Below are 27205 nucleotides of genomic sequence, written 5' to 3' on the forward strand. Positions count from 1 at the left end.
TTCGTACGCGTTCGTAGGTCTATTTTCCGACAGTGTTGCCAACTGTCTGACTGGCGGTAGTATCGTACGTGGTTATGCTTGTCGCAAATTTAGAAAAACGTAACATGGCAACAATGATCATAACCTGTGTTTTTCTTTACAAATACTTTAATATTTGTTTTTAAAATTTTTTCGTCTATTAATACATTTTCAATTAACATGTAATAAAGTCAAATTAAGGAAAAATCTTTACCTGACCATTTTAGCAAAGGCTGTGTGGTCATATTCGTGTCAAATATGTCTTCTTCAACTGCTTCAAAAGAAGGTTATGGGGCTCCTAAGAAAGTGCACCATGAAATGGTCACTTCATACAAACTGTCCGTGGCTCTATTAATTAAATGTTACTCCCAGTTCAGAGAGTCTGGTGAGTATTAATCGAGTACCAAAACTTCATACTATATATCCTAAATTGAAAGAATTGAGGTGTAAACCGTAGTTCAGTATTAGGAAGTAGGTATTTGTGAATGGTAAGAGGTATCAGGACATAATAATACCTATTAATACCCTATAAGTTACATGTTAAAATATCCTCTGTGGTTTACCCCTCAGTTCTTTCTGTGTTGTTCAGTTTTGGTTTCATGTTGTGTTCGATGTTCTTTCACCATGTCATTCCTTCCCCATGTTTACCTTTGCAGATGACATGGCAAATACCTCCATAGCAGAAAAAGTAAAAATACGCAAATCATTTTGCATACTCGCCCTTAAACTATTACAGGGCCCTGATCTCTCTCTTATGGATTTGAAAAAGCTTTTCACTCCTTTCAATGTATTATCCTCACTATCAGAAAAGTTTGATCGCAACTTGAAAAATTTACGTCACTGCGGAATTGGGGGATTATTAGATATTGTCGACGAGTTGAAGCAAGTCTTAAATGGAGATCCAAATCAGACAGACAAAAGCTCTCTCGAGGCTAATGCTGTTGTTGCAAAAAATAGCGTGATTGGTGAGTTTTCTAGGGAAACAAAATTAAATAAAAGTGCTGAGATTTTAGGGTATTTTCTAAGGCGTTTTATAGTCTTTTTTGAAAAATTAAGTTTTGGTGAAGTGACAAGATTATTTCAGGCCTTTGTAAGGTACTATGATGATTGGGTTAAAGGAGTGCAGTCAATTATGTTGATCCTTCAGCTAAAAGTTGATAACTGGTATTTTTCCAAATATATTTCTCAATAATTTCTCCATTAAAATCAATCTAAAGGTATATTGAAGAAAAGCAATGGTCTAGAAGGCAGGCAGAACTATTCCTGGCCACTCAAGCTGCTTTAGTGCAGAATAATGAAGACAAGGCTCTATCTCCGCAAGACTTGCAAACCCGTATTTCAAACATTTTAAAGTCTAATCCAGATTTAGCAGAAGCAGTAAGTGCCCCCATTGCCTCAAAAGTCTATCATCAAACTTCTCCTCCCTCATTTAGCATTTTATGTCCTATTTAAATTACCTGAGGGTGGAGGAATTTTGCGGCGCAATGCAAAGCTTATTCCACTGCTTCGATCGTCGGACTAACCTGGACGTCAAATACTATTCAGATGAGAAAAGTAAAGAGCACCGATACGCTGCCTTAAATTTGGCAATTTTACATCATCATTTTGGGTATACGTAAGTCTTTCTCCTGTGTGTTATTATGCGTTTTAACTGTATAAACATTGCCTAGAGCGGAAGCTTTGGCGTCATTGAAAGAAGCCATTAAAACCGCTCACGAAGTCAATGACAACTTGTGCCTTCAGCATGCTCTCTCATGGCTCTATCGGTTGTCTAATGTTAACAAGGACAATTTGATTGTCCAGTGCATTATAAAAACATTTGAGCTTAACATAAGCTATACAACGTCTTTGGCGTTGCAGAATTTCGCTCACTACGGAAGCGCTAAAATTTCCGTCAAACCTAGCGTAATTTTTGAGGTATTTGGTTTGTTACACACTAAACCTTTTTCTATAACTAAAAAAACTTTCCAGACACTGATAAAGAGCGACATGTTAAATTGCCAACACAACTACAAGGACCTGATATTTAATAACAATGCTATGAAGTCGTCTCTGTGGAGATTATATGGAAAGACTGAAATGTGCTCTTTATGGGCGCAAGTGCTCCTGTACCTCAACATCGACACATTAAGTCAAACTTCTGCATACTACGGGGAGGGCTACTTACAGGCAGTTTGTAATACTGCCTTGAATTTATTCATGGAGGTATTATTGAGACACTGAAGTTTAAGGCATTGTTGATATGGTTTGTACTAATTGGACTAGGGCGACTATAATTTGGTCCATACAATCCTGCAGTATGCAAAGCATAAATATTCCCACGAACCCTTAGCTCATACCTGGATGCTGGTGGAGAACTTTGTCCATTTCACAAAAGCGCTTTATCAAGAGAATTTTGAAGAAGCCGAATCAGCTGCTCAGAAAATTCTCGTTTTGGATCGGTGGGAAGGTTATTTGAGGCTTGCCGAAGTATTCTTTTACCAGCAAGAGTATGAGCAAGCCAGTAAATGTCTTGGATATGTTTTGCAGGTGCGTTCTTCTGCTCGTTTAAGTGTTTATTCGCTACTGTAGTATTTCCACCAGCATTATTCCTATGATGAACATTTGAATGACGGCAAATTCTGTTTACTGCGAGCTAAGATCCTGCAAGCAGAAGTCCAGTTTGCTAGCAGTTACCCCAATGTATCTGGAACAATGTTGGCTTTCAACAGTTGCTTAATTGATGCTGAGAAGTCTGAACTAGCCTATCTTATTGCCATCGTTCAGCTGCATATGGCTAACGTGCTTTTGTGCCTGGGTATGCAGTTGTTTTAAAATCGTTTATTGTGATTTAAACTAGGTTTTAGGCTTGACCACACAGGCCATAAAAGTATTAAACAATCCTAGATGTATGGTGGAGATTCTGTCCAACGGGGGCACTTATGATAAAGCCAGAGCTACCTTACTGTATCTGAAGTGCTTAATTGCGGATTCGAGTAAATTAGATAATGATAGCAGGGGGAAAGTTATATTGAAAGCTGCCAAGTCGTTAGAGAAAGTCAGAGCTGGTTTCCAGAAGGTGGAGGCTTTTTCTAGGATGAAAGACGTGGTGTATCTGCAGGTAAATTAAGATAAAAAATAAATTCAATTGCAAAATTGCATTTTTTTCTTCAAAAAACATTTTTTAATTTTTGTAACTTACACATTTTCAGGCCCAACTCTACGATTCCTTAAATTTTCGAAAGGAGAGGAACGAATGTTCTATGGATTTCAGACGCTTAGACGAAGAGTATCCCACCAAAAACCTTCAGACCTTGGTTAAATACTTATGAAGAAGGTAGCAGATCGTGAGGGCAACATCAGTATGACACTTATCTTTTATTGTTAATGTTAATAATTATATAAGTTAGAATACGTATCACAATATGAATATAAAAACGCGACAATAATTGAAATAAATCGACTATGCTACTCTACGCAAAGCGAGATACACTTGGACTTATGATAGTTCCTTATTAGTACCTACATTGCTGCTTACCATCTAGGGGACTTATGGACAGATTTTTAAAATATTCTCTGTATCAAACATAATTAGAATTTACAAAAAGAATACTTACTTAGTTAACAATAAATCCCAAGTTACGTTTGAGTCTTTTTTTTAAGTGAAATCAGGGGTGTCTAATCAAACCCAAAATTTATGAACATTTCATTACATCTAAACAAAGCAGATAAAATTCCCTTGCACTTTTTAATAAATTTCGGAAATGTCACTGCTATACATGAGTTTCTTCGAGCCTATACAAAATCTTTATTAAAACATACTTTTGAGTGTAAAGTGGTTTTATATAAAGATGTAAAAACACCTAAAAATTTAAGTTCTCGAGTGCCTTCAGTCTTCAATGGAAAACTATTATTCGGAAAGAGAGTATTTTATTGGCAGTGTCAAGTGGCTTTAAGATAGCTAAATATACAAAGAAGCTAAATGTTTTCTAATAATGATATGCTTTACACGAAGATTAATACAAATTACATATACAACGCGCTAAAAACTCAAGTGATATGTACAACCTAATTCGTTTTTTAGTTTAAGTAACAATAATAATAAGTCTTGTGAACCTCCCAGGCAAGTTTACACGTAAAATTAAATTATTACTCTGACGTTACGTGAGAATCCAGAAATCCTTACAGATTGAGATCAATGAAACAATGTCGATGAGCGGGAAATACTCACATACTCTCAAGATCGCACACTTAAGCCTATTAAATTCATTATTTGGAAGCTTATCTTTTAAAGGCTTATTTCCTAAATATAAATTAAAGTATTTTAAGTAGTAATTCGTTAGTATTTCCGTTATAGTCGACGTCTTAAGGGTAAAAAACTTACCCTAATTTTTGGGCTAAATAATACCTAATATTACTATGCACTCATACGTATTTATGTATTTATATACACGTTTTTAAGCTTTTTTATGTAGACGAAAGCTTCTTCAGCACGGGTCGGCAAATCTACAATTTCGGAGTTATTTTAGGATAAAGCGACAAGCATCCGCAAAAATAATAAATCATTCAAACCGTCGCAATTCTAAATTTTCCAAGCTTTAGATTGTTTTTGTAAGCATTAATTGACAGGAGCATTTAAATTTCGTCTAGAGCATAACATACGGCAGTTAAAGCTATAAGATTTATTTACAGATTTTTGAGGCTTTCCCCAAGATCGGCGGAAAGCTGGGCGAAAGAAGGCCGATTTTCTGGGTTAATGTCCCAACAGCTTTCCTGAAATGCACAAGAAATTAATAAATGTGTTTGGCTAAAAAGTTAAATAAAAGGGGGCCTTTTTGAAGATACATGCAGTGGAAACAAGATTTAAGAGCTAAAACAAGGGTAAAATAGGAGAACTGATAGCTCACCCACCAGAAATGCGTTCTCCAATTACTCCCTTTTCAGACTCTTATAATTTTCAAAATTTCAACACATGTGTCACCAAAAATGCCCACCCTGTATATTCAGTCTTTCTTACTTGTAACGCTTGTAAATCCTCCGGAGTGCCCGCGTGGCATTTCCATTCCAACTTCTTCTCCTTCAGCTTGGTCAAAAAGCTATTATCATTAATTTTACTGTGGGGCAACTCGCCCTGTGAAAATATTTCCCACATTACCACTGCGAATGAGTACACATCGCTCTTAGTTGAGTAATCATCTTCGTAAACTGCTTCATATGGCAACCATCTCAGAGGAATCACCTAAAATTTTCAGTGTTATACGAAGTAGGTTCAAGAAGATCTACTAGTCCACGCCTTTTTATCTCACCTGATTAACATGTTTACAATATTCTTGACTATAGGGCTCTTTGGTCATCCTAGGCAAACCGACTTTGACCACCAAACTGGAAGTTATGAGACAGTTGCGTGCTGCTAGATCTTTGTGGACCATTCGGTGACCAGACAAATGGTCCATCGCCCTGGATATTTGGTGCGCGAGCCCGAGGCACTGAATCACAGTCAATGGAGGCGTGTTGCCCGTTTTTGTGGCGATGAGGAACTTCTTTAAGTCACCCTGTGAGAAAGTAAAGGATCATACTTAGTTTTGAAAATTAGCGATTAGCTCCTCACCCATTCCGTATGTTCCATGATCAAATAATGCGGCTCTTGTTCCCGGCAGAGCCCAAAAAGTTTTGTAATATGGTCATGTGAGAATTTACTGAACATGTCTATTTCTCTCTTGAACTCCCCAAGGCAATGTTCGTCCTTCGTTTGCGATAACACCTTCACCAACACGGGAAGATCTTTAACGCCATTCTCTTCAGTTTTCTGTTCTTCCGTAGCCGAAGTGCCCGAAGACCTTTTGTTGAACGCAGCAACGCTCAATTCAGACACTTTCCCCATCATTATATCTCCGAATTCGCCGCGCCCGATAAAGGTCAAATCTTTGAGCAGCGAACGGCTGAGGGATAATCTGCATAAAGTCATGATTAGCGGTAAAGAACTGAAATTACAAGAACAAAAACGAACTTGTCGTAGGAGGTTTTAGAGCGTTTGGATTGGCCAGAAGCTTGAGAATTGCAAGTGTCCGCTCCATCACTTTTCTGGCCCTCCTTGTTGCTTTCGATCCCATTTACAGCCCTTTTAGACGGTCCAGGCCCGACACCATTTTCCGCTGTCTTCAATTCCTGATTTTCCACATCGCCATTTTCGAGTTTACCTTTAATTCCTAAGTTGTCAGAAAAATCAAATATTCCCGAGTGGAACTTACCATCTCCGATAGGCAATTTTCGAGACCGTCTCACATATTTGCACCAAACCATTAGGCCTATAACCAAGACTATGTACGCCCCCGCTACGGACATGGTGATTAGGAACGCTTTAGTTACCGTAGGGTCTCCTTGGGGTCCTAATTAATTAATTAATAGCGAGGAGGTTTATGGCGAAATCTTGCTTTACCATGTACTAGGAGCTGCACTTCTCTTCTATTGAGACCTGCGCTGTTACCAGCGGTGCAACCATATTTGTTTTGATCGTCTGGATACACTTCAGAAATATGTAAAGAACCATTAGGGAGCACAGCGAATCTACAAATTGCAAGTCAGTAAGCCGAAAATATGGCTTAGGCATTAAATCTTTTACCGAGTTAAATCGAAATCATTCATTTTCAAATTTTTGTCCCACTGAATGGTGGGTTCTGGGTCGCCCTGGACTATGCAATCAATGGTCACAGCTTCGCCAGTGTTGGCGTTGACTGGTGTTTGTGGAGCGACAACAAAGCGGGGTGCAACTGGAAAAATATACGAAAATAAATTTAACCGTAAAAGAAGTTAGCAGCAAGCTCGCAAATGGAATGGAGCGTAAACGTAGGAATAGGGATAACCATGAGCAGGCAGCTGTAAGTATCCATCCCAAAAATAATAACAGTAGGCGACATCAAGTTAACATCTGTTCTGGGGCATATTCCTTGCGGTTAGGCCCCTTTTAACAGGTCAAATTTTTTTCTAATGCGTCACTGGCCGCTACGTCCTTGAATCTCTGCCCAATTTGGATCAGTTTTGAAAAACATTCGGACGGCCCATTTCATTTGACAGTAAAGTTAGTCCCTCCTCACTCACGCACTTACCAACAACATCAATGGTAATAGAAGCGTTTATAGTGCCCTGGCTATTACTGGCCACACAATTGTATTTTCCTTTATCCTTAGACGTCACTTTATTGAAATGCAAAGTCCCGTTCATGTCAGTGATATGACCAGGGGAATTCTCCAAAGAAACGCCTTCTTTCTCCCAGCGAATCAGAGGCGGAGGAGTGCCTTGGGCTTTGCAGTGGACCTTGGCCACGCTGTCCAGCTCCAGCTTCTTATTCACAGGAGCTGGGGCAAAACGTAATTGCTCTAAAAGAGCGCAAAAATAGTTTATCGAAGTCAGAAGAAATCACGGAATTTACCGATGACTGAAATTGTGGCCGGTTGAGAAGGAACTGGGCCGAAACCTTCAGTAAAGACTTCGCATACGTATTCGCCTCGATCTGAGGTTTGAGAGGAATGTATAATCAGTGTTCCATTGTGTTTGTACACTCTGATTCTCTGATGAGAGGAACTGTTTTCGTCGAACTCGTGCTGAAAAGGGAACTTAGATGGCAGTTAAATACAAGAAAAAATAACTTACCCTCAAAGCTTTTCCATCTTTGCGCCATCTCACAGTGGTGTACTCTGGATGGGAGGCATTATACTGGCACGTGAGTATAGATTTTTCTCCTTCATCTACAGTTATACTAGAGGGATCTTGCAGCATTATAGGTTTTGCTAAATAGGAAAATCATGTTAATGTAAGTGAAATCTAAGAAAAAAAGAACTCACTGGTGACAATAACATTTACGAATTTCTCAGTCTTTCCTGCGATATTTTCTGCTACGCAGGTGTATTTCCCCATATGCGATATCTTCACTTTAGCCATGATCAACCTTCCATCGTCCACGTATATGTCACCTCTATCAGATATCTGCAATCATGACTTCATTAAGTGAATTTTTGACTCTGAATGTTAAACGATTCAGACAATTTAGGCATCATAATCAAACATCGATTATTATTATCAAAAACATACCGTATGTCCTGCAGAATTCTGCCACCATTTCTTAGCCAATGGCAAACTCCTAGGTTCCAAACAGGTTAGCTGGAAAAACGAGCCCTCTCCCACAACTTTCTTGTCGCCCTGAGGTAACGGAGGTTCGAATGAGGTACTGGTAAACTGGTCCAGATCTACAAAGGAGTTTTCGCACATCAAAGTTTTAGGATTCTATGCAGTGAACTTACAGGCCACTCGTAAGTCTGCTGTGTAGCTTTGAGGTATTTCGGTAGAGTCGCTCTTAATCCCCACGCAGTTGTACCAGCCCTCGTCCGAGTCGCGGATGTCGTTGATTTGAAGGGTACCATTAGAGTGGATCGTTATTCTGGGGTTGTTGAAACATGTAGGAAATCACCAACAGCAATTTGACTACTAACCTGTCACTGTTTTTTAAAGGCTTCCCTTCCTTGAAGTACCACTCCAGAACCTCAGCTTTTTGATAGGCGCAATGGAAAAACGCAGTGCCGCCCTTTTTGACTTCTTGGTCCATGGGAATTGTCTGAATTAATGGAGAGTTTTCTCCTGGAAGCGTTTTTTTTGTGAAAGCTTTATAATATAGCGATAAATGATATTAATCTTATACCTTCAACAGTTAAAGGAAAGTTTTTGATGCTACGCCTGTCTCCCGCAGCGTTCTTCGCCACGCACCGGTAAACTCCGTTATCCAGAGAATCAACATTTTTTATTGTCAATCTGCGTTTCTTGAGTTCGATCTTGCTGGAGTTGACTTTCAGGCGATCAGCGTTTCTAAAATGAAAAGTAAATGGCTTAAATTGAATACCGAGGAAGCTAAATGTGCCTCCGCCTGCGGCCCTGCAAGAGGGACTCGCAGATTCTGGGAATTTACCAAGACTTTAAGATAGCACTTTAATTTCCATCCATTTTCTCGAGAAATTTTTACTAAAAATCGGCAAGAAGACCTAAATACGGAGATTAAAAACTGGTCCGTGTAAAGCTGAAGGTATGATATATTTCAAAACTACCCCCACAATCTTTTTTTTTTAGAGGAATAAGTCGAAAATGGGATACCATAACGAGGGGGTTAGTAAATGGTTGCCTCGTAACCATGTAATTGCAATTATTGTCCTTCTTAAACCCAAAACCTTGCATTAACATTAAACTCGCAGAGTAATTCTGCTACTCCCAGCCGAAAACTTAACCCCGAGCAGGGGTGTAAACGATATCTCCGGTGGAACAAAACCCACGAGGGGCCACACCCCCTCCGGGCCAAATCCACCCTTGTTTTGCTTATTTAGTTTGGGTTTAGAAGGGCATTTAACCCGCATTTCTTGCTGCCAAAGTTTATTTGTTTATCGAAACCTTATTTGGCGCACAATCACCCTGTAATTTATCACTTTACGTCGTCGACACGACATTGATTACTTCGCATAAATTATATACCTGAACCACTCGACGAGAACCTCCCCGGATGCCTCCAAATGGCATTTCAATACTACGGTGCTTCCTGTTTTGACTGTTTGGGCGTTTTGTGGTTCCTGAAGCACCACTTCAGGGTCTTCGATGACTGAAACGAAAAAAAAATTAATTAACGAGGGATAGTAATTAGAAGCCCCACAAAGAGGATGGTTTATATTCACGGCGCGAAGTCTCGGACGCGGTTATTGTCCAGGGATTTTTTAGGAACTAGACGAACACTGAGGTCCTTTTGTTTAATTATAGTAATTTGTGAGCCCTCTCTGGAGAATTTATTTGCGACCTCAAGTTTTATACACCACACAACAATTTTCTCTAATATGTCTCAACTTTACGCATTTGCTTAATATTTTTCTCTTGAAGAAATCAGCGCCTTCAGAAAACTGAAATCACAGGAGTACGGTGAATACCTACTCAACCCCAAGTTAAATTTATGGAGCCGAAAGATGGAAGGGACGCTTATGACTTTCTGCAGTCTCTCCTTTAATGAAAAAAATGCGTATGGCAACTAGAGGAAATTGGAATGGAAGGTAGATTTATGAAGTCCATTTTTGGCCACTCAATAGCAGGTTTTCATGATTTAAAAAATATATGAATCTTTGCTAAATCGAATCTTATTCTATCATTTAAAATAAGCTTATCGCCTGGTTCAATTAATGGGTGTTCCGTTAAGACCGGTTATTTTAAAAATTGAAAAACCCGCAATGTTTATTTAAAAAGCTCAGATATTTCTCTCGCGATAAAGAGTATAGACAGAAGATATTGATGGAACATAATATCCCATAAATAGCTCCCTCGTGACTGATGGCCCTCGTTGATTCTTACGACGAAATTTTCGATGACCTTTTGACATCATGACTCGTTAAATCTCGTCTTTCAGTGTAGGAATCGTTCTTGGGTTATTGGCATACACTTTCCCTTTCGAAAAACCCCAAAGGAAAAAATCTAACGGCGTTAAATCCCACGATCGTGAGGGCCACATCACACCGCGGTGGCACAAGATAACTCTCCCTTGAAATTTTGTCTTCAACAATTCCATTGTTTCGTTTGCTGTGTGGCAGGCTGCCTTGCCCTGTTCAAACCACACGTCTGTGAGATCCATTGTAGCAATTTGAGCCCAAAAGAAGTTGTTACGGTAACGATCGCCGTTGACGGTGACCGCATTGCTAGTTGCATTCTCGAAGAAGGAATCTTCTGGATTTGAACTGACTCAATCGCTTTAAATTTCTCAATTAATCGCATCACTGTACTGCGAGAAGATGCGTTATGGTCATCGAAAAATTCATAATATTTTCGAACCGTCTCAGCGAAACTCCCTCCAATTTGGTAGTGGATTTTCACAATTTCGATACATTATATATCTGCGTAATTCTCCATAACTAAACCTGAATGCCTATACCTGAAAGCTGTCCCAATATAACGCTGTACAAATGACACAAGAAAAATGGTAGTAAATTTAAAATAACCGGTCTTAGCGGAACACCTTATATAATCAATACGCGAGTTAATAACCCTATGCAAATTTTCCATATTTTCGCAGATTTGCCACATTTCCATGCATTTCCATCCATTTTCCCCATTCCTATGGCTACATTTTGATGGCACATTCTTGTAATGTTTCCATCAGCATTGACCCTTCGAACATACCTCAACATTGCTTGGACCGATTTCAAAACCCTAGCAGTCATTAAGAATTAATAGTGCATAAAGTTAAAAAAATGCGAAGCAATTTAAAAAACACAATCGAGTCAAGGGCCCTTCCGTCCAGACAAAGGGGCGCAATGTTTTCCATTAGTCACACTTCTTTGTCGAGTTCTATGAAGTTTTCCCATGTTCGCCACTTCCTCTGCGTACTTCATGCGTGAAATGTTAAAATGTAAATTTCAAATTATCATCATCATTATAAATCGTGCGCTTTTCGAGGTAGTTCAGGACTTAGAAGGGAACGGTGAAGAATTGTGTGAGAGTCGCTAGAACACGTTTGTTTAGACTTAAAGCAACAAATAACCATTTCTTTCGAAGCTGAAGAGAGGCGATTACCTTAAATGGAAGATGGGTGTATGGCATTGCATTGCAAGGTGTTTATTCAATGAGAGTGCCACCATATACAACCTGCATCTATACACTGTGTCCAAGATAAGGATGTCCTGCGTGGGGATCTCGTAAACAGTGATGGGTACAGAGGTAAATTGGAGAGAGGTTGCACGGTCACGGGAGCAGTTTTACGAGGCAAACATATCTGCGAACTAATTTTTGGTTTTTCAGTGATTTTGAAAAAAAAAGAATTTTCGAATAAAGGAAAATTTTCTGGGTTCCCAGGTTATAGCAGGAGATGAGGGACAGCTACAACGTGGCAAACTGCCGTGTTGAAACTCATAAAAATCTGCAATGGAAATGTGATTTCAACTAATAAATTCAACGATAAAATTCGAAAATTTCAGTCTTTTTTTATCTTGGGCACAGACGTCTTTATCTTGGACACACTGTATACATCTCCGGAATTTCGATCTAAATATGTTTACGGGGTACAGCTTCTAAACTAGAAACACTATTGTCTACGCTATTCTATAGCAGTAAAAGCCTGTCTATCAGTCTGTACGTATGTAATAGAAAAAGCACAAAAGTGGCATTACATTACAAGTCTTCCGGGGACTTTGAAAGCCATTGAACGTGTCGAGCATGCACTTAAGAGAGCCCTCAGCAGATTACCGCATTATTGTCCTGGAACTGCTCCCTCTTGGACAAGCAGTAAAATTTTCCAGGCCTATTCAGATGCAGCTACCGCATCAAAAGATTTACGTTTATTTTTAAACGAAAACCTTTTCTTGTTCTTACGCTGGTTTGAGAAACGAGTTTATGGCTATTTGATGTGCCATCATCAGAAAAATAAACCAACGGCTAGACTGATGGGCGAGTTTACTCGGAAGCGTTATTACAAACATCTAAAATAAAGAAATGTCGTAAAATTGACGGAGTACAGAAGCTTTTAACACCTTCTAAAAAAGCCGTAAACGCCTTTAAGTACAAGTCCGCTGCAACGCCGGATGATCATTTAAGTAAGTGTAAATTCAGTTCGAAAAAGGTCTCGGTACCAACGTCATGGTAAACACACTGCATCTCTACATGTGAGTGTATTTTTTCCGGCAGAAAATTGCAAGTTGGAAGTTAAAAAGGAAAATATCTCGTCAGCGGATTATTCCCCCTGGCTCAAAATTTGCATTTGACCTAAAAAAGGGAAGGCCTTTTTATTGAGGGTCGATTTAGGGCATTGTAGGCCCGTTTGTTAGGCTCTTTTGGCTTTAATTCCCAATTTCCTTAAGGCGAAGAATGTGCTCGATTATTTATTTCGTTAGAATTTAAATGCTGGAAAAGAAAAAATTGGAGTGCATCGTTAGAACCTCAAAAATTGTTTTTCTTTCGATTGCTGAATGGAACTTTAGATCATGATTTTTTATATCGTAACACACATACATTTTTATTAATTTCTAAGTTTCTTCGAAACGAATTGAAACTCTAGAAACTAGGTTTTCGCTGCGGTTTTGGCCAAAATTTCAGAACGTTTCGTATTTCTCCACCATAAATTTCACATTCTAAAAACGAGCAATATCGAGAGTTTTTGCGGTTTTAACTAAAAATAACATTACTCCTACACTATGCCATACTCTGGATGTACTCAAAAAATGATCATCAAAACTCCTAAATAAATTGAGGTAGCGCCACTCACCAGGAGAGCAACGCAGGGGGAGGAAATGTCGATATCACACGACAAACGCATTATTTAAAATAAACCGGTACCCAGTAGAACTTGAACTAGAACCATCCGGATATCTTCACACCTTATACAGTAGTAAGTTGCGCAACATTACCTCGACTTGGATTTAACCGACCTTACGTTGCGGTTTCCACGATTCTAATGCTTTAAGATATGAAACGACACCTGCTTGTTTTATGATGCGGGTTAAAAAAGAATTTTTGGTGAAATAAATAAATTTAAAAAAAATTCCAGTATTATTTATTATCCATGGTAGAGCGACCGAGGAGTTGATCCCGGTTTTAATGAGTTTTTTGAACTGTCTTGAGCCGCCATTATCCTCGCTCTCTTATTTATGGACGGCATCCGTGCCTTTACTCGATTTCGCGGCTTTGATGCGAATTCCCGAGGTGGAATCGCATAATGAATGCACCAAGTACCCGAGGATCGGGTTCGAGTACGAGATAAACGGCCTCGAAGTTTAATTCTTCGCTGATGAACCGATGAACGAATCGACAATACACCGAACCGCTGACCGATTGTGTGCCTTTGCAATTTGGCATTGACCCTCAGACTTGATCCTCCCGAGGGGCTATCAATTCTCCATTACAATTCCGTCGCATGTGGCTTATATGGAACTCCGCTAAAGCATTTAATAAATCACGCACTTCTTCAGAAGGCGATAATTGCCCGTATCTTATATTTGTGGCGTTAAGAACCGAATTGCTTATCCACATTCATGTGATGGGTATAATTTAAATTTCTTGGAATCCTAATTTTTAATCCAAGCAAAAAGCAGTTGAATTATACGAGAGGATGGCATGTAATATCAATAAATTTGTCCGGCATTAAATCGTAAAATTTAATTCCTTTTTGGTCATTAAAGCGCAGACACCATTAGTTGCGTTATACATCGAATTTTAGTTTGGGGGCATTTTAATTCACTGTAATGAATCAATCACATATCCACAATGAGACGCAACCTCTTGTCTAAGCAAACAGGATTCGGTCCCCCGAGATCTCCAGTTTATCGTATTCCGTGTAAACGAGGCCTAAAAATAGCCAACAATTACAAACAAAGACTCTTTGAAGAATCGCCGTTGTAATTGATTTAACACTCTTCCGGAAGAATAATTACAGCCAAAGGAAAATCGCGATGTTTCACACCGTGTCATAACACCTTTTGATGTCTGATATTTACGAAGGAAAACATCTCCATCTCGCTCTGGAGATCAATCATCCAAGAACCCATTGTTTTTTCTGCACTTGGGACAACAAAACGTTAATAGCCGAGCTTCCGTGCCGACTTTGATGTCGTCGATATCTCGAAAATAACGAGCGAGTGTTTGCACAGGAAGCTTTTGAAGGTACACCGACTCTTGTCTTTGCTTCGTTTATGCATAATTATGGTAAATATGGCGGGTATTGCAGCTTTATGTTCTCATCAAAAGATTCCCTTCAAGATATTTGGTTGGCTCATTGGAAGCATGGCGATTCAACTCAAACCGTGACAGAATCAGTCTAGTCAAAAAAGAAGAAATTCGGATGTGCGAAGTGTTCCAATTCTCAGAGATCTCGGAAACCGTAAGCGATTTGATTTAAATGGGAGCAAATTGGGTGTTTGTGTACATAATCGATCATTTCCTAAGCAATGGATAGTAATAGGGCGGTAATTTGTCGGTCTGCACGCAGCTCGGATTTAAACCCTCTGCACCCCTTCCAGTTGGGTTATAAGTACAAAAGAAACTCCTAAGAACGCGCCAAATAATTCTATTCGTCTTAACGTAATTCTGGATATTTAATAAGGGAAATTGGAGATGAAAAATTAGCTTAAAAACTGAGAAAAACCGTGACCCTTGAGAAACCTTTTTGAAAGCCTTCTGAAGTACATTGGAGAGGCGGTTCTAACGTTACAAAATGAATTAGCTACTGCTGCAGTAAAACGACTCTTCAACTCGGACCTCGACGGTTCCAACTGAAAAACCATGCTACGCCCGAGCCTGAAGCCAATTTGTTATGAATTAACTTTTTATGGAAAGTGCCTGCGGCAACAAAAAAATAGGTGAAAGTAATGAAGTTATTGATAAATAATGGTCAGTTTTCAAGTCTCCAGTAGCCGTGATCGTCTAGTGGTTAGGACCCTACGTTGTGGCCGTAGTAACCCAGGTTCGAATCCTGGTCACGGCAGTGTTTCAACACTGTCACGGGGAGGCACTTTTTTAGTTATTTTTCCTCAAAATTGCAAGAAAATTTGGGAAAATTTAGGCCTACTTATCCCGTATTCTCGTCTCTCTTGCCGTTAACGAGATCCTTATCGTTGACCTTATCAGTGACGTTCACTCTGTATGTATCACGCTCACGCACATGACACCAGTATATGTATGGGCAATCATGCATCGTTTAAAACGTTAAATTGAGGGATCAACCCTTACAGCATATAAATAATGTGATCAAAGGAAACTGCAGGGGGGTTCAATGCGGAGAACGGACATACGAGGTCGGAAATCCACCCCGCGGGTTGTACCCCCGACACCCTTTAGTCGTAACTTCCGATTGCTGACATTTATGACCTAGTGCAGCTTGGGTGCATTACGTCATCAACCTATGTACATAATATAGACCCTATTTGGTTCGTTTTTAAATGATTTTCTTCCGCGGCTGAAGCCCGATTTAAATGGGGACACGTTGCATTTGGTGTGGAAATTTGAGGCTATATAAAGAAAAAGAGACTATGTAAATACTTCCTTTCGCTTTTGGCATATAAAACCTCGTTAAGACCCAAACAAAGGCCTAATTTTATTAGGATTTTGTTTTATTTTTAACTTGCGCGGGCCTTTGAAACGGAATAGGCGTTCAGGGTCTGTTTAGATTTATCACCGAAACCGACACACGTGTAACATGTATAGCCATGCTACTGTCTTCGGTTTATAACGCTTTCAGTCTAGGAATGGTAATTAAACGAAACGTTGCTCATTAAAAAACAACATAAGACCGAAAAGCTTCCTTTGATCGTAACTTTCAGACAATATAAGATATAAAATTTACTCTAAGGAACCATCACTCAAAAAAATCATTGCCATTCATGGTATGTCTTTCCAGGATCTTTTCTCCAAGAAAACTTCAGATATCATTTCTTATAAGTAAATTTATTTCCAGCGTTAGAGTAAAAGTCAGATGAAGTTAAGTGTTCTATTCATCTCTAAAATTATGTAACAGGTATTTCTTAGTGCCGGGGTATAGAAAGTTACAAATCTGAAGGAAATAAATGGATTTTTTCTGAAAGTTTATTTCACTTAATTGATGATCGCCCCATTTGATGCGGCAAAGTACTCCCTCCCACACTGAAATGAGTATGGTAGAGTAACTTTATAAATAAAATAACAAGAATAAAAGTAATAACTTTTAAACGTTATGAAGAAAATAATCCGATTTCAGCTCTGACTTTAGTATTGTTTCCGTGGTGTAGTGGTTATCACATCCGCCTAACACGCGGAAGGTCCCCGGTTCGATCCCGGGCGGAAACAAAACTTTTTTATTATTTTTCCCAAATTGTTAATTTCCTTTGGTTTCAGCCTAAAGCATTAAATTTTTTTTTATTTGAATTGACAATGGCAGTATATTCGAAAATTTAAGTAACTCTATTTACTTATCTTCAACTAATTTGTCTCTATATCCAGAAAATAAAAACAGTTGATTCAGGGTAGTTCAGATTAGTTGAATCACTATGGACATAAAAATTTGAGGAGCTGCATTTCTTCATCTCAAATAATCTTACAATACTGGGATGAACTCAATATTGTGATGAAATTCAACACTCAGATACAATAATCTGTCTAAATTCCAGTCCTGCATGGTATCCAACCCAGCCCCCAACAGTCATTTTCAATTCATTAGTTCGTATAAACATATCTAATCTCACATTTCATCAGCGGGTTCATGGTTGATTAGCCAACCACGCCCATGGCCGATGGTATACAAAACTAAGTGAAAGATTGCACTGATTTAATTCAATCAATCATGCTTTCAAGACTCCAGTAGCCGTGATCGTCTAGTGGTTAGGACCCTACGTTGTGGCCGTAGTAACCCAGGTTCGAATCCTGGTCACGGCAGTGTTTCAACACTGTCACGGGGAGGCACTTTTTTTATTATTTTTCCTCAGAATTGCAGGAAATCTTGAAGCCTTGAAACTCCAAGTCCTAACTAATTTTCCATTTTCCAGACAGCAAGTAGTGTGTATTTTGTCCCGGGATCCTGAAGGCCCTAAAAGGTTATTTGTGATGGATATCCCGGATAACTTACATATGCGACAAAATCAGTTTGTTTGCTATAAACGTATTCTTGGATGAGTGACCGGACTCTGGTGACATTGGAATCGTGGGAAATAACACAATTTTTTTCACATTTACTCGTGTTTCTACATCCTTACGGTCGGTGGTAACCATCGTAGGCCTAATCCACCAGCAAAGAAAAACGTGACATCTTGATTTTCCACGAGCAACATCTGTACGCAGAGTGCGTGCCATTTATTTATTATTTTCCATTACCCCTCTTGGCTTCTTCGTAAATTGTTTGCCAGACATCGAGCACGATTTTCCCAATTTTCTCCGGCCTACTTTCCAGTTCCGAGTGGCGAAAAGTCAATTACACGCCCGTCACAAAAAAGGAACGTCGTTCCAATTCGTTTTTGTTCAATTTCCAAATCGAGTCCGGGCCTGTCTTCCAAAAAAAAAAACATCTGACGGCCACTTTTGTTCCAAAATTTATTCGACAGCCGGCTGATGGCCGATTGTCTTTGGCCCCGAAAAAAGCAGACGCTGCGATTTTGATTTTGAAACTTTCGCATCATCCGATGTTCAAATGTCTAGTCGGGTTTTTGTTTGGTCTTCTTGCCCATCACCAGGCAAACGGAATTAAATCCGGTCGTCAGACAGGGCAAAATTGGAAAAAATCGAAGAGGGGTCATAAACAGCAGGAGCGATATCTTTACAGCGTCATATAAACATAGTTTTACGATATTGTGTGGAACATATAATGGACACCTTTTGACAACAAGAGTGATAAAGGCAAGAAAATCCAATATTGACTAAACGCGGGCCGATAATAGAGGACACGTTAGATAAAGCCGGAGAAGCGACCCATCTTTCCGGTAAACGCTACTTAAATACGTATGTTGTTAATAAATTTAAAAAATAACCTGCAAAGTAGTCTTAGAAGTGCTTAAAAGCATTATTTAAATTCCAAATTTTTGAATACCACGAAAATTATCACGTTGGCGGATGGTGGGGTGAACGTTTGATTGATGGGGTGAACCAAGAGATACAATCTTCTAACCGGGAGAAAACGGAACAATTGACATTTTTCCCCTAATGGAAGACATTGTTCATCTTTTGGGTACATTCATCGTGGCATGCTCATCTCGCGGGCGGCCCTAATCCTATGAATAATCATCTGAATTAAACCGCATTAAACATCCAATAATAGCCCGAAATCCGCAATGGAACCCCTCTCTATGCCCTCATGCAAAATCACTTTCCTCTATGCATTAGACTTGAATAATTCAGACCCCTCAAACGTCGTTGCTCACAGTGAGATTGCTTCCGACGGGCACGTCGCAACATTTTCCAGTTTCCGAGCTTATCCAGACAGTTCCCAGAGTAGTTTTGATTTTACGAACATCGAGCTAGAACATCTTTTGTTATTCCGCATGGACATGGATCTAGAATTCTCCTTATATTTTCCAGTCGTTCTAATAATGGCAACTACATAGCCCACACTGAAAAATGTTGTAGTTGAGATCTAGATTTGCATTGCCGCATGAAATGTAATAGCAAACATTCCAGTGAGTGGGCGCCAGACGGTCTGCACAATGCACCCGGCTGGATAATCTGGAAATTTATGGAATCGTAAACATTGTGCAGACACACAAATTGAAATTTAGCACTGTCGGGCTTAATTGCCTATCGCCATGGAAGTTATCGGAGTTGAGTTTATATCGAAATACTCGTGAAGATATATGGAGAAACAAACGAAGTAACCCCAACAAAGTAATGGTTGGTAATAATACACCAAATTCGTTTCGTGGTAATTTCCTGTGCATCCGTTTCGTCTAGAATAATTTCACGGTTGGCTCACGACAGGAATGAAGGCCTTTCAGGCCCGCCATGAAAGAGGTATAACAACGAGCTTTTAGCTTATTGTTTGTTTGCCCTACAGGCTCGCAAGCAAGACCATTGTTCTCGAACGGTTTACGGAAAATATTGCTTTTGAAGGAGTAAATGGCGCTAGGTACCGACGTATCAATTACCCGACGAAAATCATTTAAGGAATTTTTGATCTGTCGCTTTGGAGAACTCTTTACAAGTGGCTGGAAATATACAATACGTCTCTCATAATACCCATAAGGGCCTATAGACGGAGGAGGGCGTCCCCCTTGGTCTCGATTAGGTCGCTTATTTTCGTGCAGCGAGGTAAAGCTAAGATTAACTGGATGGGTGCCTATACTGAAGTATGTACTTTCCTTAAAATATCTGAATTTTTTCTTTTTAAAACTCGCACAGGCATCTAGCCACTGATAAGAAATAAGGAAAATTCTATGCTTGCTCCAACAAAGTCCTCGTATCCACCTAAGCAGACATCAATGGCCCTCATCATGCCACCCTTTCTACCTCGAATATGAGCCACCTTTCAACGGAGAGAGGGATGTTATTATGAATGCCATACGTCCTATTTAACAGATGTGCCCTTATACAGGGCTTTTTCGCTCCCTCGTGCCAGCACGCTTGCTTTTCCTATTTTCTCTGTTTTTTTACTGACAAACTGAACCTTCGCTAATTGCTCCGTTTTTCTAAATCGAGGAGCTCGCATGGTGCTATGGCTTTTGGACGCTTGAAGGATGAATTATGTGAGGTTACTTTTTACATCGGGAAATCCGACTAAATTAAATTTCCAGGATTTTGGATTCTCACGCGAAGCATCCAGGGCCAACAAACGAACCGTATTCGGGTGATTTCAAAAATTTACGTGCAACTTTCAAACAAAGGAAGGCATGGTAAACCAGCGCGGCATTTTAGTGCACACGTTTTTGATATTTCACGAAGTTTCTTTGATATTTCATAGAAGTCTGTGGAATTCTGGAGTATCTTGGAAACACTCAGGGAACACTTGAATGCAGTTTAATCCGATGTGCAACAAAGAACAGCAAAACGGTGAGCTTAACGAGGCTCAAAGCAAACTTTTTAGGTGCGTGAAGTTAAAAAAAGAACTGAAAAATCTACGTCTATACCTACACAACTTCTGAAATACCTTTTTAGCTCAACTTTGTTTTACTCCACGCCGCAACAAAGCAATCTAATGTGCCTTCAAAAATATGTGTAAACTTTCAAGCGACTTACCGCCCTCAAAGGACCCTCGAACGACAAAGTGTGCATTTTCAAGGAAACTCGTAAAGAAACTTGGAGGAAGTTTATGGTGATCGGTAGTTCGCAAAAAGAACTTTAAAAGCTGTAGGATGTGCGTTGTCTTAAGTCGTGTTGCTGCCAGTTTCGGGCTTCATCCAGGGTATTTGTTTCGGTTTTAAACACGCAAATAATATAAAATAAGGCAGTGGTACAACCACTTGCTTGCAACCGTTTTTACGGTTACACCACGAAAACTGCACTGTGGGATCTTTTTGTTGTCCATTTGATACCAAATATTTAGTGAAATTTGAGAAGTGCCGGTGTTGAAGTTCTAAGCCTTCCTTGGAAATATCAATGGCTTTATAGGGGTTTGTGTGAGAATCGAGGACATGACCTCTATCCCACCCCTTCTCCACACACCCAAAAACAACTCGCGACGTTGAAACAAGAATAATATTTACACTGACTCTATGTGAGGTGCCATAAACGGGGGATCTCTCACCGCCTCGTCAGAGAAGACGGAAAAACGACTTTCGACATGTTTGTTTACAACTCACAAACACCCGCCGGGGTGCTAAAGTACGAGAACCAATCTCCATTTACCAATTTAATATGAATGCCGAATGTGGGCCATCGAAAGGCCCTTAAGGATAGGAAAAAGTGCTTGTTAAAATTCGATTCGCGTGCGATCATCTCGCAAAAATGGTTTCTTCGTTCGACAGCCCACGACCGTTTTATGGTCATATTAAATTTCAACGCCGGCCTTTTGGATCGACGAATTAAGGTCCGGTTACCTTTTCGATGCAGCCTTTGTAATTCTAATTAAAACAATGCTGTGAGTACTTTTAGGCAAGCAAAAGCCCCCAGCAAAGGCACGTTAAACCAAAACAGAGTGAAACGGTGCAGAAGAACGAAGTGGAAATAATGGGCTTTTATATAAAGCAGACTGATTTTATCTGGACTGAATTCCATTTGGCAAATGACTCAATGTAAGTGGAGTTTGTGGATGTAAAAAGGAGACGGAGACACGTTTCAGCTCTTTGTCGATGTGCAAGATTTATGTGTCTCATTTCGTCAATTTTCAGGTTAGAGTGCAGCTGCTATTCCAGAGGAGTTCCAGAGAATGCTGCATTTTCCAGAAACTGGAAAATGTAGCATTCTAGAGGTTGTAATTGTTAACCCGAACTAATACAATCGCTGATGGAAATGTGTTGTGCAGGATGTTCCAAATTTACCCTCTAACATGGGGAACCGTAAGAGACCGAGAGTCGGTTAAATGGACACAAAAACGCGATTTTCGATAGAAATTAATATCGAACTTCTCAGAAACAAATACAAATTTTGCAACCCCGTTGGTGTGAGCTTATGGAGCGTATTAAGTTGAGCTATTTTTCAAAGCACTTGCTCTACAGGTTCCCGTTCGGATCGGCGTTTAAATTTTGAAAACTGACCGATAGTTAATAACCTTTGGAAATATTCTAGAAAATTGAAATTCGTAATTTCTTGAAAAATAGAAACTACTCGAACAAACTTCCTTTGATTAATTATTTAATAAATCAAATCGCATCCGCCTTCAGAACGAAAGAGTTCATACATTAACTAAGTAGGCACTATAGCTATGCCTGTATCTCAAGAACAAACACGGAAGCAAAGCTCGACAAGAGCTTTTATACGACCTTTTTTTAATAAAATAATAATTTACTTTCTAGAGCTTTTACGACCTTTGGTCCATGTCGGTACATAAAAGCTATTTTACGATATCCACGGGACTTTATTATCGAATGGTGGAGATGCGAACCAGAAAGAGAGGAAGCGAGAGCAATTAAGACCCGGTGGTCCCTCCCGGGGTTTTCGTTATATTTTTATGGAGACGATGAAACAGTTTATTAGTTTTGCGGTATAGAAAATATACTGATGATGTTTAATAACCTTACTAGATAGACTCCCATGGCGGTGAGAAGATACCGATAACAGGATAGAGGGCGCAAATAAACATTTCGCGTTTATCGGGCCACAAATCCGTATAAAACCTCCCCAAGTGGAAGGGGGTCGGCGGCCACTAACCCCCCAAAAACGGCCGCTCGAGTCATAAACTACCGACTTATCTCGGCTGCTGTTCCGCCGCTGAGTTTCACGACCTAGCTTTGTCGTTTTCCAACCAGTGCAGTGTCAAAAATCCTTCAATCTTATGATGCATCTCACTCGAATGATTCAATGATAATAAAAAAATTACAGTTATATGATAATGGCATTTTGAAGGAGGGGGTCGTAAGAAAATGAGGGTTGTTTTCTAGGAACCCAGAGAAATGGGCTCCACGTTTTCGCTCGCCGCTGCTGATTTTTACGACCGTTGGCGAGGCAGACGTGGCGGCGTCCAATCTGGGCGTCCCGACGACCGGCGTCGCGCCACTCCAGAGACCGTAAAACTTTACGAGCACCGCATCGACCCGTTGCCACGGACAACGCGCAAAGGACTCGTGTTAATTCCCCTTTACTTATCCTGTACCATAAAAATTCCTTGTAAAATTCCTAAATAAATAATTGTTGACCATCATCATGTGACTCGCACTGTCTCCCATTTAAGGTGCTTAATAAAAAGCTGCATGGAAATAATGGCAACATTTTCTTAAACTTTTTATGGACGGACAAGACATTTTTCTCTAAGTCGAATTTACTGGTCCGTAGTACAGTCGGGGGGAAAGCCCCCTTATGGCCCTTTTGGAGCACGTGCTTCGGGCCATTAATGAACGAGCCAATTTTTTGTTTCGACTGTACCTCAGCAATTGACATGTGCTGAATGTTGATGCGGATTTCAAAAGTCGTAATATTCATTGGTGATCAGTGATGAAGGAAGAGGGAAACGAACTCTGGCTAGTTCACAGACACATAAACGCAAGGGAAACTAAGTTTTTACCTCGGTTTCTGATTTAGATTTCCATAGAAACCATCGTTACTTCCCTGTTAGTACCGCACTATGCTTTGAATCAAGTCACTTCAACTCTTGCGTCAACAAGAAATCCTCGAATTCTTTCGAAAATATATTAAACTTTTAGATTTCCCCTTAGAGCCTCCAGAGTTTTAATGGTCATCACTTCAGTAGAAAACGGATATTAAGCAGACTTGTATTTGAACCTCGATTTTAAAACATGTCTTCGTTTAATTTCTTTAAGAGAACCGATGAACTTGGGCTACATTATCGTACTTACATTCAATGAGCAAAGAAGCAGGTGAACTGGTGATCGGAGCATTTTTACGTGTAACATCTTCAGCAATGCACGTGAATTCGCCAGCATCTCTTTCTCGGTCGATCCTGGTGATGTGCAGATCGCCGCCTTGCATGAACCGGCGGGTGGTGTTCACCACTTTGGAACCTGTCAGAAGAAATGGGAGATTTTTATGGCTCTGAAAAGACGATAATGCAAACTATTTTGAAAAAGAAAGAAGTGCCGAATTTTCTGCCTTGATCTGAATTCAATTTTCAAAAATCACCCTATATCTATTAGTAAAAAACATGGGGAGAAAAGTTCGCAAAAACCGCATCCTATTATCATTAATAAGCGAGACACCCGGCAAAGACAAGGGACATGGAATATCCTGTATAAACTGTGTCTGCTGTAAGGTGGTAAAAAAATGTTTTGGCTGCGGTTTCGCGCGAATATCGCGGTTACATCTTAATGTATTTTAGAGGACATTCTTCAGAATATTGTCTTCGATTGCTCTTATTTTTAAATCTTTAATGAACATAAATAATCATTAAAGTCGGCTCCACGTCGCGGACGGACCTGCAATTATTTAATTTTCGGCAATAAATCAGCCGCGGGCGCCCATTTCAAGTTTTAATTACCACAAGATTAATGGCATCCTATCCCGTAATTAACCCCGCTTAAAAAAGGACCAAGTCAATATTAAGGGTGGCACCAAAACGATAATGGTTTGATTAGCCTTCTCCGGTGTACGTATATAGGCGCAACATATTCCATTAATCAGGTAAAAAATGCTGAAGCTGTGGGTAGAATATAGATAAAACTTACCATTTAATTCCCAATAGTAGATAATTCCGTCGGCAGGTACCACTTCACAGGGAAGGGTCACTGAGGAGCCCACAGTGACCGAAACGTCCTTTGGTGATCGGGAGAAGTAGAGTTCATTTGTTTTACAGCTGATCAAGTCCAGCCCTAAAATTTTAATTTAAGATTTCAAAAATAGAAGACAGTGAAGCTTATTTCGAGAATCACTCTCGAGATCACTCTAGCTCAAAACGAGTGCGGCAAAATGACCACTAAATGCTGACTGACATTTTGACAAAATAAACAAAATCGAAAAAAGTCCGCCATATTGCTGTACTTACTTGAAGCTGAGTGATTTAAGTGAAAATTTTAAGATTACATTTGGCGGTCAATAAAAAGCATTACTTTGTGCCCACCTGGAACCACGACTGAAACCCGGTCAGTTTTTACATTATACATGATATGAATACCTAACCCTGTACGTAATATCGACCAAAATCGTAACATACGTAAGCTATATATAATAATTAAATATGTAATAAGTACGTAATGCAAGGTTTTTACGAGACGAATCAATTTCTGACTGAGCGAGTCCATAAATGGATGAGCCAATAAAAGAGTAGTTTTATGTCCGATTTAATGTTAATATTAGTAATTCGGCCTTGTATTAAGAAATTTATGTACGGAACGTGAATGGGTGTCTTATTTAAGTGGGCCTCCACTAGCTATCCCCGAAACCGTGAGTTACAAACTCGTTTATATGGGAAAAAGCTTGCCATTTTGAAGGACTTTTGATATGCCGTAAAGAACATTGTCAAATTGCTCTTGATTCAAAGATTTTACGAAGAAATCTGAATTTAATCCATATTATCGTTCACCAAAAATACCCAAAAGATCTGCTACATGTCAAACACGCTTCCACACAACAAGATAGATCATGGTGTATAATCTTCGATACGAAATACCGGTCATACCTAATACTTAATCATGCCATTCCTTCTATACATACATGTGTACTAAGCAGGATAACCGCAGGAACCTCGGTAGGAACGCACATGACTTGACTTATCACAATTCCAAGTACAATTATTATTATTCACCTCGCAATACCTACTCTTCAGTTCTCTCATATATCGGCACCGCTCAAGCGATGCTTTACCGCGCGATACCGCTCGAAAATAATTATATTTCACCGGGCATCGATCAAAAGAAATTCAAGTGAAGGTCGATGAAAAATGTATCTACTGCTTCAACATTTTTCGAGCGGAATCGCGCGGAAAATATGGCTTCGGCAATGCTAATATGAACGAAAGCTTAGGCCTTTAAAATGGGTTCATATTGCATCGGTGCATCCATAGTTCGATGAAAAATGAACAAATTTTTATCGCTTGAGAGATACGAATATGAAGGACAGAATGCGGCTTCCGAGATCTAGAGTGATGGCGCATGTATAATTGAGATTGTAAGTCATCCTGAATTCTGAATGGGGCACTTAAGGAGAGAAAAAAATAGCGAAAAATTAAGAAAACCGGTACAGGAAAGGCGGTTCATTTATTTAACGTTTTTGCATCACATGTGCCATGATTTTCAAGTGGCAGACAAACAAATGAATGCAGCCGCCAATCGCCAATGCAAGAAAGGAAACGAGTCGGCCGGTTTTGCTCTGCAGGCACGGCCTACGTTGATTGTTGATCTTTCTCTTGTTCATGGGTCATTGCAATTTATTGACTCGCGATTTAAATTAGGATTGGAAATCTTGGAATTGCAGAGATAATTATTGTTATTAAGCACATATCCAATGCTTTTCTCACACCTACTTACATGGTGCGAAAAGGTCGTATAAGTAGCTGGGTATAACTACCTCATTAGCTAAAACCGCCGTTTTGAAACCGGCTTCTTTCTGACTTAATACGTCGTAATACTACTGTTTATTAAAGCATGGTTGAGTTAAGTAATCCCGCAGTAATCGGCTATTTAAATTGTAACAATAATCCTTCATAATCTGACAATAAACTGGGTTTTATGGCATCGAAAATATATATTACATTTACTTACCATAAAAAATAAATAATATCAAAAAGCAACCTCTATTGGATAGGCACATGTTATCGTTTAAAAACCGAAATTCTAGAGAGGAACAAAAAAGTTTATCTACACTACACTACAACACAGGACATTTCCTCACCAAAATCACCATTTTCAGTCAAAAAACGCGAAAATTTCAGGTTTTTCATTCAAAAAATGGTCGTAATATTCCGACAACTGAAGCAAACGCTCCCAACTCTAGCAAAGCACGCGTCAAACTGGCTTTAAACAAAATACAAAATCCTATCAGCCGGCAAGAAGTTCAGCGCCCGGCGTTTGTTTTGAATCCGGCCCGGAGTTTTGTGTCGATCATCCACGAAGAGAGCGGAGTTTCCCGATTGTAAAAAAGAATGCACATCTGCCGCTTAATGCAGACAACCCTCAATACCGCCACAGTTGCATAATCAGAGAAAAAGATTTCATAAGCT

The 27205-nt window shown here is 39.6% G+C and overlaps 2 protein-coding genes and 3 non-coding genes across 7 annotated transcripts; 4 read left to right on the forward strand and 1 right to left on the reverse strand.

The window, feature by feature from the left end:
• The first annotated feature begins 179 nt into the window (after positions 1 to 179).
• Positions 180 to 3646, forward strand: ida (anaphase promoting complex subunit 5 ida). 3 transcript variants are annotated; one of them, XM_066400350.1, is made up of 11 exons: positions 181 to 403; positions 675 to 983; positions 1032 to 1182; positions 1236 to 1395; positions 1452 to 1633; positions 1689 to 1935; positions 1990 to 2223; positions 2284 to 2547; positions 2602 to 2815; positions 2865 to 3118; positions 3210 to 3646. In XM_066400350.1, the coding sequence occupies exons 1-11, from the start codon at positions 277 to 279 to the stop codon at positions 3327 to 3329; spliced, it is 2262 nt and encodes a 753-aa protein (XP_066256447.1). In that variant the 5' UTR covers positions 181 to 276; the 3' UTR covers positions 3330 to 3646. The 3 variants fall into 3 exon arrangements, with proteins under 3 accessions (XP_066256446.1, XP_066256447.1, XP_066256448.1); XM_066400349.1 differs by having other exon boundaries at positions 180 to 403; positions 1689 to 2223; XM_066400351.1 differs by lacking the exon at positions 181 to 403 and having other exon boundaries at positions 861 to 983; positions 1103 to 1182.
• Positions 3647 to 4509: 863 nt separating this feature from the next.
• LOC136415651 (tyrosine-protein kinase-like otk) lies at positions 4510 to 27002 on the reverse strand. The gene is made up of 20 exons (XM_066400348.1): positions 26748 to 27002; positions 24717 to 24860; positions 23892 to 24056; positions 9505 to 9628; positions 8687 to 8850; positions 8481 to 8625; positions 8292 to 8428; positions 8083 to 8237; positions 7836 to 7977; positions 7645 to 7781; positions 7424 to 7595; positions 7101 to 7370; positions 6617 to 6764; positions 6434 to 6561; positions 6246 to 6383; positions 6005 to 6194; positions 5606 to 5948; positions 5304 to 5549; positions 5015 to 5236; positions 4510 to 4770 (listed from the first exon to the last, which is right to left on the reverse strand). The coding sequence occupies exons 1-20, from the start codon at positions 26794 to 26796 to the stop codon at positions 4684 to 4686; spliced, it is 3306 nt and encodes a 1101-aa protein (XP_066256445.1). The 5' UTR covers positions 26797 to 27002; the 3' UTR covers positions 4510 to 4683.
• Positions 15404 to 15475, forward strand: TRNAH-GUG (transfer RNA histidin (anticodon GUG)). The gene has a single exon. It is a non-coding gene; the product is annotated as a tRNA-His (tRNA).
• TRNAV-AAC (transfer RNA valine (anticodon AAC)) lies at positions 16740 to 16812 on the forward strand. The gene has a single exon. It is a non-coding gene; the product is annotated as a tRNA-Val (tRNA).
• On the forward strand, positions 17326 to 17397 carry TRNAH-GUG (transfer RNA histidin (anticodon GUG)). Its single transcript has one exon. It is a non-coding gene; the product is annotated as a tRNA-His (tRNA).
• Positions 27003 to 27205: the final 203 nt, after the last annotated feature.

Source organism: Euwallacea similis, chromosome 20 (assembly GCF_039881205.1).
Source record: "Euwallacea similis isolate ESF13 chromosome 20, ESF131.1, whole genome shotgun sequence".
In the NCBI taxonomy this organism is placed as follows: Eukaryota; Metazoa; Arthropoda; class Insecta; order Coleoptera; family Curculionidae; genus Euwallacea; species Euwallacea similis.